At 41.1% G+C, this 25,174-nt stretch overlaps 1 protein-coding gene across 1 annotated transcript; it reads right to left on the bottom strand.

The window, feature by feature from the left end:
• Positions 1-778: 778 nt before the first annotated feature.
• On the bottom strand, positions 779-25,169 carry pofut2 (protein O-fucosyltransferase 2). The gene is made up of 9 exons (XM_052013736.1): positions 24,973-25,169; positions 20,206-20,456; positions 19,773-19,917; positions 16,403-16,513; positions 10,370-10,436; positions 6,779-6,904; positions 5,657-5,837; positions 3,881-4,004; positions 779-2,547 (listed from the first exon to the last, which is right to left on the bottom strand). The coding sequence occupies exons 1-9, from the start codon at positions 25,167-25,169 to the stop codon at positions 2,394-2,396; spliced, it is 1,356 nt and encodes a 451-aa protein (XP_051869696.1). The 3' UTR covers positions 779-2,393.
• Between the last annotated feature and the right edge of the window lie 5 nt (positions 25,170-25,174).

Below are 25,174 nucleotides of genomic sequence, written 5' to 3'. Positions count from 1 at the left end.
TGGGTGCTTGTAAGTTGGGGAGGACCTGCAGTGAGTATTTTCTAATTTAATCAGAAATTGCTGAGTAAAGCCTTCTGCTCCAGTCTCATACCTCTGTCCTAATTGATTCAATCCTCTCCCCAGTTTAATGTGGGAGCAGGAGGAGGCCATTCAGCCCTTTGTGCTTATTCTGACATTCAACTGGATCTTGGCTGCTCTGTAGCTTAATTCAGAATAATTGGTTCCCACTGTTTAAGGAGGAAACATGAGTGGTGTTGGCATGTGGTAAGAGAATGTGTTGAATTGATGCTACAATGAATGCAGAGAAAGACATGCCCCAGTTGGCTCCATTACACTTAATATCCTTCCCTAAGGTAAAATAACCATCACAGTTTTGACATGTATAACTTATATTCTGTGTATTGTCCATACCTGTGTGCCTGTGATGCTGCTGCAAGGAATTTTTTTCTTTGTACCTCTATCTCACTGCACTTGTGCACAATACAATAAACCCGACTTGACTTGAAACTACAGTGCGCATCACCTCTGCCACCTCCTTTCCAGAGAAAGGAGCCCCAGTCTCTTCAACTTTTCTGGAGAAGCATACCTTCCAAAATTGAGTTTACTAACTCCAGACTGAATCAAGGATAATGATATGACAAGCTAATAGGATGTTCCATACATCATAACTGGCCAGTGCTTAAGTGGAGGCTGGCATGTTTGTCTATGGTTTCTTCATGTGGTCACTGAGAATTCTGTTGCAATTGGCAAGCCGTAGTTGAAATTATTAGAACTACTTAGATTGTGGAGCTTTTTATTTCAAAAATAGTATACAAACTGCATTTATAAATAGTTAGTGATCTATACTGCATCAAGAGTCATGACATTCTGTCTGGGAACTACTCAAGCTTCAAGCTTCTTGTGGATTCGAACAGTTTTAATGCTTGATGTGAACACTGAGGAGTCAAATGTAAAATTGTGACTAGCTGTGGTAACCAAGCAAGGATGGAAACAGAAGGTATAGATGTCTTAGAAGAAAATAAAAGAGGTGAACAGGTCATCTAAAATACATTTAAGTAAGTGTTTGATCTGTTACAGCATTTTAAAGCAGCCTGGTGAAAAGTGAATACTGGTATTTCAAAGGGGAGATCCAATTATCCAGATACACTCGAAACTACACATTTCAATAGTGTTTATATTTACAAAGAAACTTCTCCACATCATGTTTACCCTTAAATGTATTGCAACCTCAGCTATCTCAAGGTTGGCCACAAATATCTAAAGGTGGTCCAATACAAATGTGTGCAATGCATCTAAAATAAAACTCTAATCAAGGACTGCAAATTTTATATTCTACAATATAAAATGGTACAATATCCTGATTTATAGAATGAAAGTATAAAATACTTAATGTTTGACAATTTTACAGGCCAGGTTCTCCAGTTTAGATTTTGGCAGACCTGAATTGCAACTCTTTCTGGTGTCTGCATATCTTTAGTTCAACTGTTACAAGGCACCCTTCCTCTGTCAGCAAGGCACGAGCTAAGCTCCACTCTGAAACAGCTAACTGCTTCATCCTCTGTCTCCATAGGTTGTTAATGTGCTGAATTCAATTTTTGAGGTAAATAAAAGAACAGTATGAGCATGAAACTGATTTTGGAATGTGCTGGAGAGGAATTCATGAGGAAATAGTTTTCCAGCAACTGTGATGCACTCAAACTTGAACAATGAGAACTGTTTCTTCCTTGGGACAACATTGACTGATTAATCAAATGCTTACATGTTGCTGTTTCCTGATTAGTGTTTAAATAATTAAGCATAAGAGAGCGGTAGGTTCTGATAAAATCAGAGCGGGCACTTGAGGTTTGGGTTTCATTACTCAATCTGTTTCCAACTAAATTACGTTAGTTGTTACTATCATGGATCCAAATACTATGGAGCTAGGCTGACATTTGTAAAATATCTCCTTCGTATCTTTAGACTATTTGTGTACTTTAATTATGTAAAGCGTGCTGAAGATTTTTTTTAACATCTTAATCCTACTGAGGTGGAATGATAATGAATTGGAAGAGAAGGTATTTTCTTACAGGTAAAGTATAAGCTGGCAGTAATTAATGTTCTATTGAAAATAATCACTCTTTTACACAATCTTACAGCAGGATCCCAAGAGAGAAGGCGCTGCCTCTATATCTGTGTAGAATTACCCTGAACTGCTTGGCAGGAGAACCCTGCTGGTTACTCAGTGGATCACCAAGGGGAACGATGCCATTAGCAGAATTGGTTCAACAATACCAGAATGCTGCATGAAAATGATGTGAAAGGCTTCTTGTAAACGATGTGTTTGACTCTCTTACAACTAACTGGATAACTTAGATCAGTTGAGGTAATTGAGTGGCATTACAACACTATCCCGTTCAGTAGACGATCTTCCAATGTGTTGGCTGCTCACATTCCTTTTCTTGGTCACCGCACAGCCTGTTGTAAGTAGTTTTTGGTTCAAAGCCCAGAATCTCGCGCTCCTCGTGGATACGGAAGGAAAAGGTTGACACTGAAGTTCCAATGAAAAATCTGTAAGAAAAGCATCAAACCAAATCAGGTGGTGTTGAGGTGAGTTAAGATGAGGCAAACATTTAAAACTACAATTTCCAATGAAAGATACTTTATTGGATGTGAAAAGCAAGTGAAGGATGGCAATTAAGTCTTTGCTACTTGTACCTCACAGCCTCCTTGATGGTTGAGCAGATATGGTGTACATGATATCTAGGCGAGTCCATTTTGGTAGCCAACCCCTTGAGCCTTTGTTAACTCTAGTCAACAGTAAAGGAAAACAAATTCCACCCTGCTCTCACATTTCAATGGTCCATCTCAGGGGATAGACTAGCCACTGATATCTTTTGTGAGCCTGCAGACTCCCTCACCTACCTTGACAATACACCATCTAATCCCATCTCCTATAAGGACACCTTTCCTTTTTTGCAGTTTCTTCATCTCTGTTGCATTTATTCCAATGGTGAGGTCTTCTGCTCTGTGGCCTCTCAACTGTCCTTGCCAAAACGTGGCTTCCCCGCTGCCACAATGGATGCATGTCTCCTCTCTCCCTTGGATCAGTCCTGGTAGTCACCTCCCTTTCCACCAATCACTTCTTCCCCTTTCCTCCCTTTTCTGCATTAATGGTCCACTCTTCCATTACCATTCCCCATCCTGTGGAGATGCAACACCTGTCCATTCACCTCTTCCCTTCCCACCATCCAGGGTCCAAAACAATCATTTCAGGTGAAGCAGTGATTCACTTGTACTACTTCCAATTTAGTGCACTACATTTGGTGATCATGATGTGACCTCTTCTACCAAACACCGATTGGGAGATTCCTTTGTGGAGCACCTACACCTAGTGCACAGGACTGATCCTGAACTTCCTGCTGCATGTCATTTTAATTTTCAGTCCCACTCCTATTCTCACCTGGATGGCTGTGGTCTCCTCCACTGCCATCGTGAAGCCCAAACTGAACGAACAACACTGTACCTTCCGTCTAGGCACTTTGCAACCTTCTGGAATGAACACTGAATTTTCCAACCTCAGGTAAACTGCTCTCTCATTTCCCATTATCATGCTGATGTCCCTTTCTCACTCTGCTTCTTTGAAATGCCTCACTAATGATCAGTACTCATGCACCTTATTATTACCTGATCTGTCTTGACTTATCTCCAGGTAGGCTTTTGTCTTAGTCCTCTCTCTTCCCATCTTCCCCTCAGCTATGTTTTGCAAACTGACACCCTTCCACTCTTGTCCAGTCCTGGACCTGAAACAATCACTGGTTTCTCTTTCCATAGATGCTGCTTGACTAGCTGAGTTCTTCCAGCATTTCTGTTCTTGTTAACTCTGGTCATCCCCTGCTTCTACCTGGCATGAGCGCAGATCCACTGGTCAATGATGGCGACTCCTCCATCTTTGTATAATTGCAGCTCTGCTTGGGTTGGTTCAAATCGAATCATCTTTGGGAGAAGGCTTTTCAGCTCCTTCAAGTCTTAAAAAATACAAAGAAACAAACTTGGTTAAGGCACCTCTCTGGAAAAAAAGAAAGAATCTGTCTGCTGTTTACTCCCCCTGTTCCAATGGGACAAAATGAATTCCTGACATCTCAAACTGGCTTCACTTTTGCTTAGCAAATACCTCAATAAATGTACTTTTAGCTGGTCACCCTCATGAAGTAGTTTGTCTGTTTATTCTTATTTGTCTTCCCTCTCCTCTACGCCATTATTTTGCTGAATTGTTTCATCCAATTGAATGGATGCAAAATGGATTTTTCGTGAAAGACAGATTACATCAAATGTGGACTGGTCCACTGTATTAAACCTTGACCTAATGGAGGTCCAGTTTCCAGCAAACCCTCCCTTTGATCATCAGCAACTAGACTTGGCACTGACCTTATCCCTGTCTCTGGCTATTTCAGAGCAATGATGAAGAACATCAGCCTACATATAATGTATGGGTCCAGGTACAGAAGCTCCTAAGGGCCAGTGTATATCTACACAATAATTACCTCGACTGATGGAATCTTTGTCCCTCTCCCCAGGTGACTGGAATACAATGTTGTGCTATAAGCAAATAAATGGAGTATTTTGGGTACTGCACCTCAGGAAAGATGTACTTGCCTTGTGTGATAGGTGGTGTAGTGCACATTCAACAAACTGTTACAAGGATCAATGATAGAGCTGGACAAAATTATGGTATTGCTAGTAAGAAACGTCTCCCTTTGCAGAGGTGTCTAAGACGAGAGAGTATATGTTTAGGATAAAGTGCAATAGATTTAGAGGGGAACTGGTGGAGGCAGATACTCTCACAACATTTAAAACGTATCTGGACAAGAACCTGAATCACTGTGGCATTGAAGGCTAGGAAATGGGACGGGTACTTGACAGTCAGTCAGCATGGACGGGGCTGTGCGACTCCATAAGCTTTTATAAAGTAGATTTGTATTTCTCTTTCTTACAAATAAATCTAGTTGAGGTGCTTACTATTAGAGGATTTGATAGAGGAGCTCTAAATGAGGAATCCACAACAAGAGACATAATATCAAACTAAAAGTTACATCATCTACGGGTCATGGTAGGGAGCACTATGGTAGATCACATGAACATTTTAGAACTGAGACAGTACAATGATGCAACAGAAAACCATCCACAGGTTATGGAAACAAGACAGTTAGAAGTTAAGGTGCAGATCCATTACAATCTACAGGTCATCCCCAGGTTACAACAGGGTTCTGTTCCTGAAAACTGTTCGTAACCCAAACAGTTCAAAAGTCAGAAATGTGGCCGCCCAGCAATGCATTTAAATAAAAACATTGGCCAACCAAGGACAGCGTGTAGCTAAACTGGGGCGTTTAACTCAACTATTCAGATATTGCCACGAACCAAGTACCCACACGGCAGAACTTGCCACAAGATGCCCGCAGCAGATGGCAAATCCATCCCGCTGGTATCCCAAACATTTGTTCGTATGTTTGGGCTGTACATAAGTCGGGCGTTCATAACCTGGGCAGGACCTGTACTGAAAGTCTGGCAAAGCCACGATTGGTGCTCCTGTATGCATCTGGAGGAATAGATAGAGGTCTTTGAGCAGGGAATTTCTGACCATTGCGGACCTGACCAGACTGGACCATGCCGGGATTATTACCGTCCTCAGCAGCGTCTGTGGCCACAAACACTTTGTCCAATTTCAGCTCTTTCATTAGGTTGTGAATCTTCTTGGCTGTTCCTTTGATGCTTGGGACATCCTTTCTGTGGCCCCAGATAAAGTCCTTCCTCCTCAGATGCACACCCAAGTACGGACCTCCTTTGGCAGTGCCCAACTTCACCTGTAGCAGAGGGATTAAAAAGCTTCAGATCAAATATGGCAAGATATACCCCAACATTCATTAAAGTACAAGACAGCGGATATTTGGACTGTAAACAACACTCAGAAAGCTGGAGTAACTCAGCAGGTCAGGCAGCATCTAAGGGGGGGGGGAGGTGGGGAGGGCAGATGGGAGCAGTGGGGGAGATGTGGGGGTCCCCACTTGCCCTCCCCACCTCCCTCCCTTTATTCCATGTTCCACCTTTGTCTCCTATCAGACTCCATCATCTTCAGCCCTTTGTCACTTCCACCTATCACCTCCCAGCTTCTGCCGCTATTCCCATCCTCCCCTCCCCCATCTGCCTATAATTTCCCACCCCCACCCCCCCCCCGATCCACCTACTGCCCGCCAGCTCTTGTCCCACCTCTTCCCTCCACCTTTTTATACTGGCCATCTCCACTTTATCTTTCAGTCCAGATGAAGGGTCTCGACCAGAAATACCGACTGTGAATTTCCCTCCATAGATGCTGTCTGACCCACTAAGTTCCTTAGGCTTTGTGTGTGTTGCTCCAGATTCCAGCATCTGCAGTCCCTTGTGTCTCCACTTGTACTGCAAAGCAGTGTTCTCTGGTTCATCAACACACTGCTTCGAAAAGAAAAGGCTTGCATTACATAATGACTTTCACCGCCTCAGCAAATGAAAAAAAAACAACAGGTAATGAGGAACCATTGAACTATGGGCAAAGATATAATGCAAGAAATACAGCAAAGACAGAAATACAGCAAAGACCCACAAAGCAGAAATGAAATAGTGTTTTTTTTAGGCATCTCTGCTCCTCTTTAAAGCTGACATTTTCTGAAGACTGACATCCATGATGCCAGAGATAAAAGGACTGTGCAATCATCATTGCAAATCTCATTCCACATTCACATACCTCACTCTGTAGCTGGTCACAATTTACCTTCATCTTAGTCCAATCCTCATTATAAATAGTGTTGTCCAATTCATCTGTAGAGTTTAGGTATTTTGCCCTGAATTCATCCCCAGCCACACGTAGATGTTTGGCAAACACCATGCTTCTCCGAGCCTGGGAATGGCAGGAAAATGTAACTTAGATCCGTGAAACTCCTTTCACAATCTTAGAATGGCCCAAACTATATCTCAGCCAATAACTTGCTTCTAAGGAATTGTCACAGTTGTAAATATAAGAAACCTGGCAGCCAATTTGTGCATTGCAGGTTCCATAAGGAGCATCTGATAATGGGAGCAAGGTTGGGAGAGATCAGAGCAACATTTTGGATACTCAGCCAAACACAAGATGAATTTTCTTAACAAACATTAGAACAAAAAGATACACAAAAAAAACATTACTTATGGATTTCTGATGGCAAGAAACTTGTGGAGACCGACTGGAACAAAACATTTAAGAGATTTGAGGTGGAGCAGGAGCTGGTAGGGTAAGTGTTATGGATCACAGGCCACAAAGAATCATTTTGAAACATTAGCAACATATGTGTACACACCATCTTTAATGTAGTAAAAGATACCATGACACTTCACATGAGCATCCTTTCCAAAGTTTTAGGCTGACCCACATATTAGGAGAGGTGAAAGGAGCCTATGTTAAAAAAATGTGTTGAAGGAGAAAAACCAGGAGAGGCTTAGGGAGCAGATTTAATCATTAACCAAAGTGGCTGATGACACTGCTATCATTGGGGAATGAAGGAATCGAGAGTGCAGAAATTGTTAATGATCATACAGTAGTATCATACCATTTTCCTATGATTTAGGAGTTTCAGATGATGGAGGTGTTCTCATTGGACAATTACTAAACTGCATAATACAAGGTTTAAACATGCTTATCAACAATACAAGTAATACAAGTTATAATATAAATAATACAAGTTTAAACATGGGATGGGAACCACATCAGCAGGTGGTAGGATTGAGGGCAAGAAAGATGGGGTGACAAGTAAGACTGAAAGGAAGGACAGTAAGAGACAGGCCAATAAACACGGTGGGACTGATGGGCTGAAGTGTGTTTACTTCAACGCGAGGAGTATTATGGGGAAGGAGGATGAACTTAGAGCCTGGATCAGTACATGGAATTACGATGTTGTTGCCATTACAGAGACCTGGATGTGGGAGGGACAGGACTGGAAGATGCAATTAACACTGATGGGATTATACTACAGGCACCCCAATAGCCACCGAGAGGTGGAGGAACAGATTATGGAAAGTTGCAGAAACAACAGGGTTGTCATAGTGGGGGACTTTAACTTCCCTGGTATTGATTGGAACTTCCTTAATACAAGAGGCTTAGATGGGGCAGGATTTCTTCAGTGAATCGAAGAGGGGTTCTTGAAACAATATGTGGAGAGTCCAACTGGAGGAGAAACATACTGGACCTGGTTTTGGGAAATGAGCCAGGCCAGGTGAGAGACCAGATAGTGGGTGAACATTTTGGGAATAGTGACCACAACTCATTATGTTTTAAGATAGTTATGAGCAAGGATAAAACTGGATCTTGTGAGAAGGTACTAAATTGGGGGATAGCAAATTACAACAGGATGAGACGTGGGAGTTGTTTAAAGACTAGCTGATTAGAGTTCAGGATCGGCATGTTCCAGTAAGGACAAGGATGGTAAGGTAAGGGAACCTTGGATGATCCAGGAAGTCCTTAATTTAGTCAGGAAGAAAAAGAAAGCATGCATAAAGTTTAGGAAGCTAAAAATCAGACTGGAGCCTTATAGAATATAAAGGTAGCAGGAAAGTACTCAAGCAGGTGATTAGGAAGGCCAAAAGAGGCCATGAAACGTCCTTGGCGAGCAGGATCAAGGAGAATCCCAAGGCATTTTTTACTTATGTTAAGAAAAATAGGATAACTAAGGAGAGGGTAGGTCCACTCAAGGATAAAGGAAGGAATTTGTGCTTGGAGTCAGAGCATGTGGATAAATGAGTACTTTGCATCGGTATTTACCAAGGAGAAGGATTTGGAGGATAGTGAAGGCAGAGTGGGGCATGCTAATGTGTTGGGACATTTTGAGATTAAGGAGGAGGAAGTGCTGAGACTTCTGAAAATCATTAAGGTGGATAAATCCCCAGGGCCTCATGGCATACATCCCAGAATATTGAAAGAAGCAAGTGAGGAGATTGCTGGAACTTTGACAAAGATCTTTGTGTCCTCACTAGCAACAGGCGAGGTCCCAGAGGACTGGAGAGTAGCAAATGTTGTGGCTTTGTTCAAGAAGGGAAATAGAGATAATCTAGGTAACCATAGGCCAGTGAGCCTCACGTCAGTGGTAGGGAAGCTATTGCAGAGGATACTGGGGGATAGGATTTATGCGTATTTGGAAAGGATGGTCTGCTTAGAGACAGTCAGCATGGCTTTGTGCGGGGCAGGTCATGCCTTACAGACTTGATTGATTGAGTTTTTTGAGGACATGACAAAGGAGCTTGATGAGGGTAAGGCAGTGGATGTTAGCTACATGGACTTTACTAAGGCATCTGACAAGGTCCCTCATGGTAGGTTGATTCAGAAGATAAAGATGTATGGGATTCAGGGTGAATTACAAGTTTGGATTCAGAACTGGTTTGCCCACAGAAGACAGGGAGTAGGGGTGGGAAGCTGTTATTCTGGCTGGAGGTCCATGACCGTGGTGTTCCACAAGGATCGGTGATGGGACCTCTGTTGTTTGTGATATGGACAGAGAAGTGGCAGATGGAATTTAATCCGGGCAAGTGTGAGGTGTTGCATTTTGGGAGGTCAAATGAAGGGAGAAAGTATACAGTTAATGGTAGACCTCTTAATAGCATTGAGGTACAGAGGGATCTTGGGGTCTAGGTCCATAGTCCACTGAAAGTAGCTACACAAGTGGATAAGGTGGTAAAGAAGGTGTATGGCATGCTTGCTTTCATTGGTTGGGGTGTTGAGTACAAGAGTAAGAAAGTCATGCTGCAGCTATATAAAACTTTAGTCTGACCACACTTGGAGTATTGTGTGCAGTTCTGGTCGCCCCATTATAGGAAAGATGTGGAGACTATGAAGAGGGTGCAGAAGAGGTTTACTAGGATGCTGCCTGGATTAGAGGGTATGAGGTACAAGGAAAGATTTGACAAACTTGGGTTGATCTCCCTAGAGTGTCAGAGGCTGAGGGGAGACCTTGTAGAGGTTTTTAAAATTATGAGAGGCACAGATAGGGTAGACAGTCAGAACTTTTTCCCCAGGGTAGAAATGTCAAATACCAGAGCACATGCTTTAAGGTTGGGGGGGGGGGGGTGGGGGAAGGTTGTTTAAGTTTAAAGACTTTTTTCTGTTACACAGAGAGTGGTAGGTGCCTGGAATAGGTTACCAGGGGTAGTAGTGGAAGCAGGCAGTTTGGTGGAGCTCAAGAGGCTTTTAGATAGACACATGAATATGAGGGGAATGGAGAGATAAGGATGATATACAGGAGGAGGACATTTAATATAAATTGGCATCAAGATTGGCACAACATTGTGGGCTGAATGGCCAGTCCAGTGCTGTACTGTTCTATGTTAATATAGTACTCACATCCCAGTAACTTCTCCCTGCGTAATGGTCATGAAGTAGGTTCTCTGCTCTGTCTAACATTACAGACCTAGGACACAATCAGAAACTTCTTCAGTTGCACCACAAAAAATCTAACATTGACGCAAGAGACTGCAGATGCTGGAATCCAGAATAACAAACAAAATGCTGGAGGAATAGAGGAACTCAGAAAGGAACTCCCCCTCCACCCCACCCCCCCAGATGCTGCTTGACCCACTGAGTTCCTCCAGCATATTGTTTGTTGTCAACATTGTACTTAGATGGCCCCACTTCTAAGTCATCATGCCCCAAATTTATCAGAGGTCACAAATAATATATTTAAAGAACATTAAAAATGACCAGAATTCAGACAGCACCTTTCACAACCTCAGAACATCCCAACATGTTTGCAGCCAATTAAATTCATCTAAATTATGATTAATGTGGCAATGTAAAAATTGTAGCCATCACTATGTACACAGCAAGATCCCACAAACAGCAATGAAATAAATGACCAGATCAATTGTTGTTAGAGATGTTGTCAAGGGACAAATGTTAGACAAAACATAAGACAACAACATGGGAGCATCTTTGAGTAATGCCAAAAGGTTTTGAAGTTCCAATGAAGAAAGAGGAACAAGCCTGTGTTTAACATTTCAGTGGAGGACAACGTTTCCCACATTCCAGTGCTCCTACAGTACAACACTAGAGTGTCAGGTTAGGTTTAAGAGTCATATCCACATAGTAGACCTTGAAATTTTCTTACATATTTCATTTTATGGAATATACATTTTGCTGGCAAGGCCAGAATTTATTGCCCATCGTTAAATGTCCTTGAGAAAGTGGTGATGAACCGCTTTCTTGAGGTGCTGGAGTCTTTCTGGTAAAAATATACCACTCTGGGAGTTAGGAAGGCATTGAAAACTGGCAATATATTTTCAAGTCAGGATGCAGAGTGACGGTGCAGAAATTGCAGTTGGTGATGTCCTGACATGCCTATTCCTATTGAACTTCTTGATGGTAGAAGCCACAGGTTAAGAAGGTGCCTAGTAACCGAGGTGAGTAACTGAAATGCCTTTTTAGATGGTGCACACTTCTGGCACAGTGTATTCTGGTTATGGGAATGAATATTTAGGGTGATGAATGTGACTTTATGATTCAGGTGAGAGAGACACTAATGACTTTTAGAGCCTACAAGCGACTTATCTCATGCTCCTCCCTTTGCCGGCAATGATTTGAGATTGGAAATTCACTGTCTGGAGGAGATCGGTGGCAGAAACCCCTTCCTCGTCTCTCTCTTTGAGAAACTCGAGTTGGCTCTGAGTTCTGGCGTACGAGAGTAAAATAGAACAGTTAAACCAGGAAAATGGTAATTAGGTGATACAGACTGTAGAATGAATTGTTGAAAGAGGCCAAAGGGTCTAATTTTGAGGGCTGGAGCAAGATTGAACCAGTCAGAGAATGCATGAAGAGAAGTGATTTGAACACAGTGATAAAGAAAGTGTGCAAAATAACACACTGAAAATAACCATAGGGTTTTCAGAATAACAGTTACTAGAGTAATATTAATAAAATAGGAGAAAATGCTTTTAAAATGCAATAGATTGAGTTTTGAAACCAAAAGCAGGACAATTCTCTCACATGACAAACTATATACTGTGCTGTAGCACAGATCAGGTTTTCAAAAGGCTTTCTTATAGGGGGATTGCTTTCCAGGGAATTAAATATTGGTGAAAATCGTTGCAATGGAAAGAGTAAATTAAGCTCCTTGTTGCAGATTCAGCAACTGGGAAGACACCACAAGGGACAAAGATACATGAAGGGCAAAGAAGTACAGCCGTCAAACATGACATGGCTGCTGTTGGTTTAGAGATATTTCGTGTGGCTCTACAACAGTGATGTTAAAATAATTTAGCAATGTTCTATTCCTGCAATACCTCAGAAAAATAACTTGGGACCTTTGTCCTCATTTTACATGGAGGAAGTTTGCACTCAGCCAATACTAAATGCCAAGTAAGCATTGACATGAAGCAAAGGAGGGGTAGTGTTGAGATACAACCGGGAACTAATGAAATACACAAACTACCTGAGATTGTTTTCTGAAGACATCACCAAAGGCCAGCATTTAACTGAGAAGAAGTGGGGAGTTAAGCACAGATCCTTTGGGATGACCAGAAATAATGGAAATGAGAAAATGAGAAAATGAAGACATTGCATAAGATGACCGGATCAGCAGTCCTAACCAGATGGACAATGGAAGAGATTTATTGGATGAGGACAGTGTGGTCAACCATGTCAAAGGCTACACAAAGATGGAAGAAGGATGTAGCAGAACAGTGCTCCATAGGATTGGTGGATTACATCGAATCTATGCCAGTGTTGACATTGCACAAAAAATAATTTTGTGAGCTTTAACAAAATAAGGCATTTTATAAAGTTTCACAGGCAAGGTGACTACATACAATAAGGGCTCATGGGACTGGGATAATATATTTACATGGATATAGGCTTGATTAAATGACAGAAAACACTGTGAATAACTAAGGTCATTTGGAGGTGGGCAAGCTGTTATTGTTGGGGTGTTACAACAATTAAATGCAAGGCCGCATGTATTTGCGACCTATATTAATGAGTTAGATGAAGAGACTGTGTACTGCATCCAAGTTTCCTGATACAAGCACGAATGCAAGCTCTGAAGAGAGCACAAAGAATCGGCAAAGAGACATGGATAGTTTAAAGGAGTTAGCAGAAAAGTGCCAGATGGGGTATAACATCTGCCAACCTGACAATTTTCATTTTAGTGAGATTAATAAAAATAAAAGTTTTTCTAATAAAAACTAGTTTTTCTAATAAATGCCAGAGAAGACTAATGTGCATGAATAGCAAGTATTTAAGGTGACAAATGGTACTTTGGCCTTTACTGCAAGGAGAATGGAGTATGAGAGTTAAGAAGTTTTGCTGGAACTTTTCATGCATCCAGAGCTGAAGCACAGCCCGTATAGTTTCTGTACCTAAAGAAGGATATGCTCATCTTGATAGCCAGAGTGAAGGCTCCTGTATAAACACAAGCGCAGGAAAAAGCCATGTGGATACTTGTGGCACTGAATGACATCACAGCTGATCTGATCTTGCTCTCAGCTTCACTTTCCTCCAACTCTCCCTTCTCAACCCAAAACCTATCTTGACCATGATTATATTCAATGACTCACAGTTGAATGGTGGTGAACTCCAAAGATTCACAACTTTCTGAGAGAAATTCCTCTTCAACCCCACCTTAAACGGACAACTCTTTACTTTGCCTCTGTTTCAGTAAAATCACATTTCTTTTAAACACCAATGGGACAGGTGCAATATGCTCAATATCTGCATGTGGGAGAGTGCAAGTATTATGTAAATAAGTGGGGGAATGGGATTGCTGGAATTGATCCAGGAGCCGGCAAAGAATTGATGAGCCCAATGGCCTCCTTCAATGTCGTAAGAAAATACAAGGCATTTCCTCACAACGCCTTTGTCCAAGGAATCAACCAAGAATCAACCACTTTAAACTTTCTGCAATGGTAATATATCCCTCCTTAATTAAGGAGACCAAACCTATCAGAAGCACTCCAGCTGTGGTTACCAATACTCTGCACAGTTGTGGCAACACTTCCCTACTTTTATACTCCATCCCTTTTCCAATAAAGACCAACATTTCATATGCCTTCATAATTCCTTGTACCTGCAAGCTACTGTTCTGTTTCATGTAAGAGGATCACTCTGTACAGCAGCATTCTTTAGTCCCCCTGCATTTAAATAATGTTGTCTGATGAAGAGTTTTAGACATCGATCATTACGTGTTTTTCCCCCACAGATGCTGCCTGACCTGTTAAATTTTTCCTTCACTCTGTTTTTATTTCAGATTTCCAGTGCCTGCAGTCTTTTTGATCTTTATTATATAATATTCTATTCTTACTATCAAAGTGGATAAACTCATATTTCCCCACTTAACCTTAACATCAAGCTTTTTCCCACTTGCTTAACCCATCAGTATCTTTTGGCAAACTGCGTCTTTCTCACAACTTGCTTGCCCACCTATCTTGGCATCATCAGCAAAGTTGGCTACTGTACACTTGAGCTGGTATACGAATCTTCCATAGAGATTATAAACAGTTCAGTCTCCAGCATCGATTCCTGTGACTTCTCACTATTTATAACTCTATTTATCTCATTTTCTGTTGATTAGCAAATCCTCTGTCCATACCATTACCACCAATGCTACAAGTTCTTAACTTGTTCAGTAACTTATGTAGTACATTATCAATTTACTTCCAGAAATCCAAACACCCTACAAGTACTGGTTCCTTTTTATTCACTGTGCATACTTTTTTTTAAAGTCATCCTTTGCTAGTTTCTAAAATTACATCCTCAAAGAACTCTAATCCATGTCGAAAAGGATTTGACTTTCATAAAACCACACTGTCTTGTTTGTATTACAATTTTCTGAATGTCCTGCTCCTACTTTCTCAATAATGGATCTCAGTATTTTTCCAATAACAGAATTCAGCCGAACTGGCCTATGATTTCTTGCTTTCTGTTTCCTTTCTTTTTTGAAAAGGGGAGTTAAATTTGCAGTTTTCTAATCTGCGAGAATCTTTACCAGAATTAAGGGAATTCTGGAAGATCACTACCAATGTATTCAATCCTTTTTAGACACTAGGATGTAGGCCATCAGGTTCAGGGAACTTTTCACCCTTTAGTTCCAGTATCTTTTCCCTAGTGATGGTAATTGTTTTAAGTTCCTCGCTCTGTTTTGCCCTCAGATTTTCTAATATATACTTGAACCCTTGAGTATCTACTACCAAAGAATGAAAATAAAATTTTATCGATGTCATTTTCTTAATTCCCATTATAATTCCCCTCTCTCATCCTCCAAGTGTTACCTTAGCTACTTTCTTCATTTTATATACTTAGAGAAGCTCTTACAGCCTGTTTTTATTTTTCTTACTAGCTTACTCAATCTATTTCTCCTTCTGTATTTTTAAATCATCTTCTGCCAGTTTCTTAAAATATCCCTGATCATCTGGTGCTACTAGTGTCTTTGTGACATTTTATGCCTTTGATTTCAAATTGATACCATCCCTAGCTGTACACAGGTGAATTAATCTTTCTCATGGAATCTTCCTGTCTCATATTGCTTCACTGAGAACCATGAAATATCCTCGAATGGCTAATATTGCTTATCTGCCTTCTTCCCTTTTTATCTGTTTTCCCAGTCCACTTTAGCCTAATCTGCCCTCGCATGATTGTAAAAATCTCTTTATTTTAGATGTCAAACAAAATATAAAATTCTATCATGTTATGATCACTCTTCCCCAGAGGATCCTTTATTACAAGACTGTTAATTAATTTAGTCTCAATGCACATGATCAGATCTAAAACAGCCTCTTCTCTGATTGGTTCTACAGCTAGTGCTCTGGGAAACAGCTCATCCTCAAGGCTGCCTTTGCTACCTGTCTCATGCAGAGGGATCAAGTACATACACTCAATGGAGTTTACAAGAATGGGAGGTGACCTCTTTGTGTTGCACAAGATCTTGAGATAGCTGCAAGGCTATTTTGTTTGGCTGGACAGTCTTGAGTTAATGGGGACTGCAGTCAGCCTTTTAGAACTTAGGAGAAATTTCTTTACTCGGATGTTTGTGAATCTTTGGAATATTCTGTGTGCAAGCTGGGTTGTTGAGTTAAATCCAAATTACAGTTTGATACTAAGAGAATCGAAAAATAAAGGGATCAGGTGGAAAAGTGTACAAGAGAAAATATAAGCCAAGACCTTATTAAAAAGTAGTGTGAGCTCACGTGGCCACGTGCCCTACTCTAACTTGTGCTCTTGCATCTCGAAATGTGTTAGATCCATACAAGTCTTGTAATTAAATTACTTGCTTAACCTACTCACAGATGTTTCTATGGCGATTTGTCAATTTTCTTGCATTGTGCAAATCACCACAGTACGAGTGTAAAGATATATCCTGCAGTTCTTATGTTCAGGTCACTCACTCACTGTGCTGTGGTGTTTTTCAGAAGAACCGGCACCATGATGGAGGCTGAACCTTGCACAGACACACAGGCGACACTGAGGCCTCTTGTCTCCTCGTAACCCCAAAACCAACCTCTGTCACAGAAAAGAAATGTACATCACAGTTAGTAGCACACTAACTTCCTCACCTTCCACAGCTGCTGATCTCTTTATCCGTGTAGGTTTACTTAGTGACCGATTGCATGTCTTACAGGCAAGAAGGAAAAAAGAATGGCTTGAATTTATGCAATACTCTTTAAGGCACCCCAAAGCAGTTTGTAGGTGGTGATATATTTAGAATTGTAGCCACTGTTATATCGAAGAAAATACAGCAAGTTTCATCTCTGTTCTATACCAAGTTAACTTAGCTAGCATAATAGCAGTAAAGTTTTGGGAGTGATAAACAAACTCAAGATCCCATTCTTGTTACATTCTCTAATATTTATTAACGATGGGCAGCGACCATACTCCGCTCAGTGTGTCACAATCACTTGAGTCAGCAGGTCATGGGTTCAAGCCTTAAACAGAAAATCTGCTCACGATAACACTGGTATTAGTAGGGTTTTCCTACATTAAAAGTGGGCTATCACAATTCCTACATTACAACAGGCTACATTTCAAAAGTACTTCTTCAGTTATAAAGATGTACTGAAGTTGTGAAAAAACAAGAACCAACAGTGCACCTTGGCATGTCTTTTATGGAAGTCTACTGATGTGACTTCATTGACCATTGTTTTAAGCATTGGGTGCAATAGCTTACTAGGACTTTAAATTGTCCATCTTCCCAGCTTAATTTGCAAAGGCTAGAAGTTAGCATTATTATGGTATAAAATGAGAGCAATATCTGTGCAGACCAGGAATGTCCAAACCTTTTCCTTATGGTGCCAAAAAAGTCTGTGAACAAAACTGTAATTGCTCGGTCTTCCACTAAGGGGATTGGAATGCTAGAAGAGGTTTCTAGTAAGGGAGGCTGCAGCCTTTTAACTGGACTAAGAGAGATGTACTCAAATGTGAAAAATTATATTGTTTAGAAGCAATCTGAGCAGAGAGCAAGTATAACCATGGTTTAATACATGCTGTTTAATGGATTTCTGCTTCCAGAGTCCAAGAAACTCAAAACTGCTATTCAGTATATAAATTTTCCATCAAGCCCAGAAAAGAGCAAGAAAAACGAAACACCTAGGTCGGCTGGTGCAAGCTATCATTGAGTAAAGACTCAACAGCAATTAAAAATTTCACGATAGAATAGCAATTCTAAGCAATGAGACTGACGCAATCAAATCAAATATAAAATAGTAGGGTTAACCCAATCACAGGAAAAGAATAACTTGTTAAAATTAAGATTACTAATATGCAATATCAATTAAATTTTCCTTATATAGAGTTGTATTTTTATTTTTTTATACAACTATATGATGTTGAACTGGTGGACTGCCATATGGAGGCAGTAAGAGAAATGTACAAGAACAAGATGATTTTGAAATAAAATTTGGGTCCTCAACCACCTTCTGGTCTGACTGTAAATATACTTATGTACTATTACATGTACTATATAATTAATAAATCTTTGATAGCTGAAGTTCAATGAATAAGAACCTTATTTATTTGGGCAGTAAATTAAAAAAGAACCTAGTTTCTAAAGTGGGACAAATAATTACTGCCTATCAGCTCCATCGACTTAGCAAAACCAGCCTACTGATTAATTGTGAGACAAGGCAGAGTACTGCTAATCTGAAATAAATAGAAAATGCTAAAATACTCACAAGATCAGGCACCATCTGAGTAGAGAAAAGGCAAAGTGAACACTTTATGCTGATGACTGATTATTACAATAATTAAGAATGCTTCTTATCTAATGGATTTGGCAATCAATGGCTTTTAGGGACAAGAAGTCAAACATTTAGGATTGAGGTCAAGAAAAATTTCTTCACTCTTCTTAAGGTTGTGAAACTTGGGAAATTTCTACCAGAAAATTGTGGATGGTCAGTCACTGAGTATATTCAAGGCTGAGACTGATATATTATTGGATTCCTGGAGAAATCAAGTGATACAGGAATCAGGCAGCAAAGTGGAGTTGAGGAAGAGGATTAGCTATGATCTTATCAAATGGTGGTGCAATCTTGATTAGATAATATTGGTTTATTGTCATATACACCAGGGTGCAATGAAATTCCTTGTTCGCATGTAGCTCACAGAGTAAACAGTATACATGGTAATAATAAATACAACAATAACTAACACGAAGTGCAAAACAATGGAATGGTACAAAGTATGGTAGTGCAATCTGAAGTAGTGAAAAAAGAAATGCTAAAGTGACCGAAGCAGAAGAGGTAGAATTAAGGGTTTGAGAATGTGGCATCACTGCTGAGAAGAGGATGTGAAAGAGGAGATTGGTTCATATGTCCGAGAGCAGTGGGGAAGAAACTGTTCCTGAGTCTGGTCATCCAGGGCTTCAGGCTCTTGTATCTTCTCCTAGGAGGTAGGAGGGAGAAAAGGGAATGGCCAGGTTGGCAGTAATCCTGGCGATACTTGAGGCTCACAGTCCCCCCTCTTAAGGCCTTTATTGGAACAGACGTGACCCAATCCTTTCATCTTTAAATGTGTTTAATATGATGACAAAGAAAAAGGCAAGTATCACTAGTTGTCCAAATGCTATAATTCCAGAAATGAATGCCAAAAAAGATAGTTCTGATCCAACATAATCTGCAGAAGATTAGCCAAATGGAATCAAACTACTTCAATTCTCTTCTTCATTTTCACTTACCTCTTTTGTACATTTCAAAATGGAATTTGTTACATTCCCAAAGAAAAAATTACAGAGTTACAGAGAAATAATATGAAGGTAGAACTAACTGGCTAACTCTTTCAAAGATCTAGATCTAACTTTGTACATAAAATTATGGGGCACAGATAGGGTAGGTAGCCAGTGCCTGTTTCCCATGTTAGGGGCGTCTCAAACTAGAGGGCATAGGATAGAGATGAGAGGGTGGAAATTTAAAGGAGATCTGAGGGGTAAATTTTGCACACAAAGAGTAATCGTTATCTGGAATGAGCTGCCAGAGAAGATGGGGGAGGCAAGAACAGTAACAATATTTAAGAGGCATCTGGACAGGTACTTGAAGGAACAAGGATTAGAGGGATATGGAATTAATGTGGGTGGGATTAGTATAGATAGGCATAGATGTGGTGGGCCAAAGGGCCTGTTTCTATGGCTCTATCTGGTGAATGGTCTCCTGTGCTGCATGATTTTACAAGTCCTACCAAGCAAAGCAGGAAGGCTCCAAGTTTACAATATTAAATAAAGAAATGGAAACACAACAAGTTTAAATATGTTACAAATAAGCCAATCAAATACCTATAAAATCCTTGTTTGTCATTCACATATGCAAGATCTTCGATGCAAAGTCGCTCATCCACCTTTTCTTCCCAGTGGCCCTCTGTCCAACCTTCTGCATATCCTTGCAGAACATAGATTTGCTGTATAAATGGTCCGCCTGACTCTATGAGCAATAGGGAGATTGATTATTAAAGAGAATTCCAACTTTTAAAGTGAGTAAATCTGAATCTGTGCGCGCCATTGAAACAAGAAAATATCTCAGGAGGTTTGAGAGTAACAAAATGACCGTCTCCTGCTTTGATTTCTTGCTACAATTTAGACTGTTATTATTGAATAAAACAATCCCAAAAGGATTAGGAAGCTCTCATTAAAGTGGAATTATGTTCCTCATTTATATTTGAAAACTAATAGACAACCAGAATTTCTTGGGATGCATTAAGATTATAGATACCTGCAATGAACTCCTCATATTCAATAATGGGGATGTTCTTGTTTAGGCTAGGCACATCAAAGAATGCAGACCATGGAATGCGAACTTGTTCAAGACCTTTGCTTTGCCAATGGTAGAGATGCCCCCAGGGAGGAAGGACCAGTACCCAAGCTTCACTCTTTAGCAGACTCTTCAACAAGGATGCCATGCGTAGATAAACATCTCGTCGAAGATTAAATCCTTCAGGTGGATTTACATCATATAACAAATACCTAAGGACACAAAACTTGTCTATAACATTCTGCACTTCATATTCTTTTGTACATACCACTGCTCCCCTGAGACTTGGTGTCAGGATAATGACAAATGAAATTGACTGGACAACTTCTTTGCCATTGGGACGCTAACCACGGTCCCACCTGCCACTCACATGGATGTAAAATAATCCAATGGCATTACCTTGAAAGAGAGCTCTCCTGTACTGGATAATATTCACTGCTCTAACAGATAATCTGGTTGCTATCACATTGCAGTTTTTGGGACCTTGTGGGCAAATTGGTTGCTGCATTTCCTTTGTCACAAACCGTGACTAAACTTCATAAATTCTTCATTGACTGCAAAACTATCTGAGGCATCCAAGATTGTGAAAGATGCTATACAAATACAAGTTTGCTTCATTTCTTTTTACTATTTCCCTTTCAAATACTACAATTGGTTAACATGTGCTGTTGGTCTCAGTGATGGTTTTGGGGAGAGGGGTTGGTGGTTCTTAAGGAGGGAAGGTCCCAGATGACTTGGAGTATAAATCTGGCAGGTTGGGCACTTACTAAATTATCACAGCAGAAGCTGGTATGGTCTGAAATTACAACATAAAATCTTGCAAGGAAAAAGGAGGCTGTCAAAACCCACTAAATATCCCAAGGTTCTTAAAAGAACCAAACAAAAACTCAAAATCTGTGCAAGAGCTGCAAAACAGTAAACTACTGAGGTATTGAGGGGTGGAAGGGTTAGAAGTGTCTGCAGAGATTAGGATTGAGGGTAGGAGAGGTCATGGAAAGATGTGAAAAGGTTGTTAAAACTGAAGGATTCACAGAAAGGCAGCCAGGGTGGATCAGCACACATGACTTAATCCCTCGATCTAATATTGAAAAAGTCTTTGTCAAAATCAAAAGACTTTATCTGCAAAATTGACTGTGGCAAATAGCTTCTGCATCTCCATGGACCACCCCACCCTCACCCCCACTCCTCCAAAAACAAAAAACAATCCCCAACTATCACTATCTTATCCATCATCCAGCAGTGTAACATTGGTCTTAGCTAGATCAATTTTTATGCTTGGAATTATAATTGGACAATCAACTACAGGGTGATTCAAGAATCTGTGACCCGTGAGAGAGACCTGGAGTGAGTTAAGATACAGGCAGCAAAGTTTGGAGAAGTACATTTCTGTGTAGTAGAAGACGGAAGGTTGGTCAGGAGATTTGGAAACCCAAGTCTGAAGGTCATAAAGGTATGAGAGTTGCAAAAGCAGCTAATGAATGGCTAGGAAGAATCTGGGTGGTCAAATGTCAGGTCAAAATAGGATGAAGGGAACAGGAGATGGATGTGGACAAGATGAGATTACTGAGAACAAGGCAAGAGAAACAATATAACTTAGAGAAAATTTCCAGAACCAAGGCAGTGGGGAACATTAGGGCAAGTCTGGTCGGTGGAACAGCAGATGGGTAGAAAGTGCCAGAGCTCAACCTTCCTCATTAACATGAGCTGCTTGCATTTGGTGGAAGAGGCAGGGTAGTAGTTTAAGACTGCTTATGGTGAAGAGAAGCTTATATTCCTGGACAATCTTAAAATTATGGTCAGTTTTAGCAACGGAGAACAAAATACAATGATGATCAGTGTGGTCCATCCAAATCTGGCAAATGATGGTTGACAAATTTATTGCAAAACATACAATCTGCACGTCTTGGACACAAGATAGCAGAGATAGGGACCATTCTGAGAGAAACAGTGGGGAGGGGAGGGGAAAGAGAGACAGTTGGTCTTAAAGACATGAACATCAAAGGAGGTTGGATCTGAATTTAGAAACATCTTCCTACATTTGATCTGAAGTACAGTTTTGGTCTCCTTGTTTCAAAAGGGATATAATGGTCTTGTAAATCTTATCTGAACTTTCTCCAAGGTTGATTCCAGGGATGAGATGATTGGCTTATGACAAAAGGCTAGGCTATTTGCATTGATATTCATTGGAGTTTGGAAAAAATGAGAGGTGATCTTATTGAAACAAACAAGATTGAGGGGACTTAACAGGGTAGACAGGTTGCTTCCTTCAGGAGAGAATCTAAAACTCAAGGGTATAGTTTCAGAAACAGGGGTAAGCCAATTGGCTCCTTGAGCCTGCTCCTCCAGTTAATAGGATCATGGCTGACCCAATCTTGGCCTCAACACCACTTTCCTGCTCTATCCCCATGCCCCTTGACTTTCTTGTAATTCAAATGTCTGTCACTTTAAATTGCCAATTTAAATTAAGACAGATGTCACAGAGTTTCTTTTCTCAGAGGGTCAGGAAACTTTGAAATGTTGCTTTATTCTTTTCTTTATTTATTTGTCATTGTACTGTTGCAACAACAACACAATGAGATTACAATGGCACTCCCTTGCCTAATAAAAACCAAAACAGTAAATTGATAAGAGCAATTATAACTATAAAATAAAACAAACATACTTACACAAATATAACGTATAAAAAATATAAAAAGGCAGTGTGCAAATGAACCATGATGATAATAATAATAATGATAATCAGCAGCATATCAATATCAATATATTAAATAAAACCATGAGTCCAGCCGGTAAAGGGGGGAAGACATAGTATGTGTATGTATGTATGTATAGGAGGTGTCAGTCCATGTTCAACAATTTAACAGCTTTGGGAAAAAAGCTGTGTTTCAGTCTTGTAGTGTGTGCATGTATTGTCCTGTATCGCCTACCAGAGGGGAGTAGTTTAAAAAGGTAGTGGGCAGGGTGAGTTGGTTCTCGAACGATGTTTAAAGCCCTGCTCCGACATCGAGCCTGATAGATGTCCTCCATCGTTGGTAACTGAGTCCCAATGTTTTGAGCCGTCTTGATGACCCTCTGCAGAGCCTTCTGCTCCTTCCTAGTGCAGCTGGCATACCAAGCAGTAATGCTGTATGTCAGGATGCTCTCCACCGCACACTGGTAGAAGTTCACCAGAATGTTCTGAGACAGTCTGGCTCTCCTCAATTTCCTCAAAAAATAGAGGCGTTGCTGTGCCTTCCTAATGACAGCTGAGGTGTGTATTGCCCAGGAAAAGTCCTCAGTGATGTATGCCCCCAGGAATTTAAAACTGGAGACTCTCTCCACAGCCTCGCCACCAATGAACACTGGACCAAGATCTATCTTCCTTGACTTCCTGAGATCCACCACAATCTCTTTAGTCTTTTGAGTGTTGAGAATGAGATTGTTGGCGGAACAGCAGGCTGTCAGGTTTTGTACCTCATCCCTGTAAGCCAATTCATCATTGTTCATGATCAGGCCAATGACTGTCGTGTTGTCTGCAAACTTTATGATGGTGTTTGTTTCATGGACGGATGAACAGTCATGAGTAAAAAGGGCATACAGGAAGGGACTCAGCACACCCCTGAGGAACACCAGTATTCAGGATGAGGGTGGAAGATATGTGCCCTCCTAACCTGACAGTCTGCGGACGATTGGTCAGAAAGTCCATAATCCAGTTACAGATTGTTGTATTCAGGCCCAGGCTGTGGAGTTTGGACACTAATCTGCTGGGAATAACTGTGTTAAAGGCTGAACTGAAGTCCAAAAAGAGCATCCTGACATACGTGTCCGGTCTTTCCAGGTGCGCCAGAGCAGTATGGAGGGCGAGACAAATTGCATCCTCCGTTGATCTATTTGCCCAGTAGGCAAACTGGTGCTGGTCCACGGTGGCAGGGATAGCACGTTTAATGTGCTTCAAAATCAGTCTCTCAAAGCATTTGGCTATGATCGGTGTAAGTGCAATCGATACTGTGCAAAATACTGAACACTTTTAAGACTGAGGTTGATGTACTTTGGATTATGGAATGGAATGTCAATGGGTATAGGAATTAGGCAAGATCAGATCAGGCAAAATAATTTTGAACGGTACAACAGATTTGAGGGGCAGTATGGTCTACGTGTCCTTCCATTTCTTATGCTCAATGTATTCATCGTCATACAGCACAGGAACAGACCCTTTGGCCCAGCAAGTCCGTGCTGACCATCAAGCCCCCACACTTACACTCATCCTCCACTCGTCCTATTTTGTTGAATGCTAGTGAAGTGACTTTGCAGATCTGTCGCTGCAGAACCTTCATGATAAATATAGGGTCGGATGGCAGTTTGAAAGTTGATCATTTTTCCAGGACACAGAAAAAATTAGTTTGGAAGGAGAATATGCGGAGAACGAATCAACGATTACCAGAAACTGCTTATGACTCCGATCGTAGTACAAAAGCCAACAAAATGACAAGTTTGGATGGCGGGGGCCACTTGTGGGTTGAAATACTTACCTGGGGGGTGGGGGGGGGGAAGACTTGGGGAGCAGGGGGAGGTTAGTGAACTGTCAGGGGAGAGAAAGCCAGGGGAATTGAGACGAATGTCAGAGGCCAAGAAAGAAGGACTACGGGGGGACCAGACAACATCCTCGGGTTGCCCCGCACTGCTTCACCATTAAAGCAACAAGAAGCTGAAGCCGAGTCTGGGGGTCCAGCATCCCCTCCCCTCCATTACCTGCGCTGCTGGGCTGCAGACACGTCTCCGGGGGAGGTCTGTCCGGGGTTGAAGGCTCCTCCATCCCCCGCTAGTTGAGCACGGCTGAGCTGCGCCAAGCCCAGCAGACAGACGAGCCAGAGCCGGCAGGAGGAGAGCGGCGGCAGCAGCCCCGCCATGGCGGTGGGTGAGGGGCTCAGCTGTGCCCCGCTGATCATCCTCC

This window comes from Pristis pectinata, chromosome 1 (assembly GCF_009764475.1).
Source record: "Pristis pectinata isolate sPriPec2 chromosome 1, sPriPec2.1.pri, whole genome shotgun sequence".
Taxonomy (NCBI): Eukaryota; Metazoa; Chordata; class Chondrichthyes; order Rhinopristiformes; family Pristidae; genus Pristis; species Pristis pectinata.
Note: the sequence above shows the minus strand (reverse complement) of the source record. Positions and strands in the feature narration are given on the sequence as shown.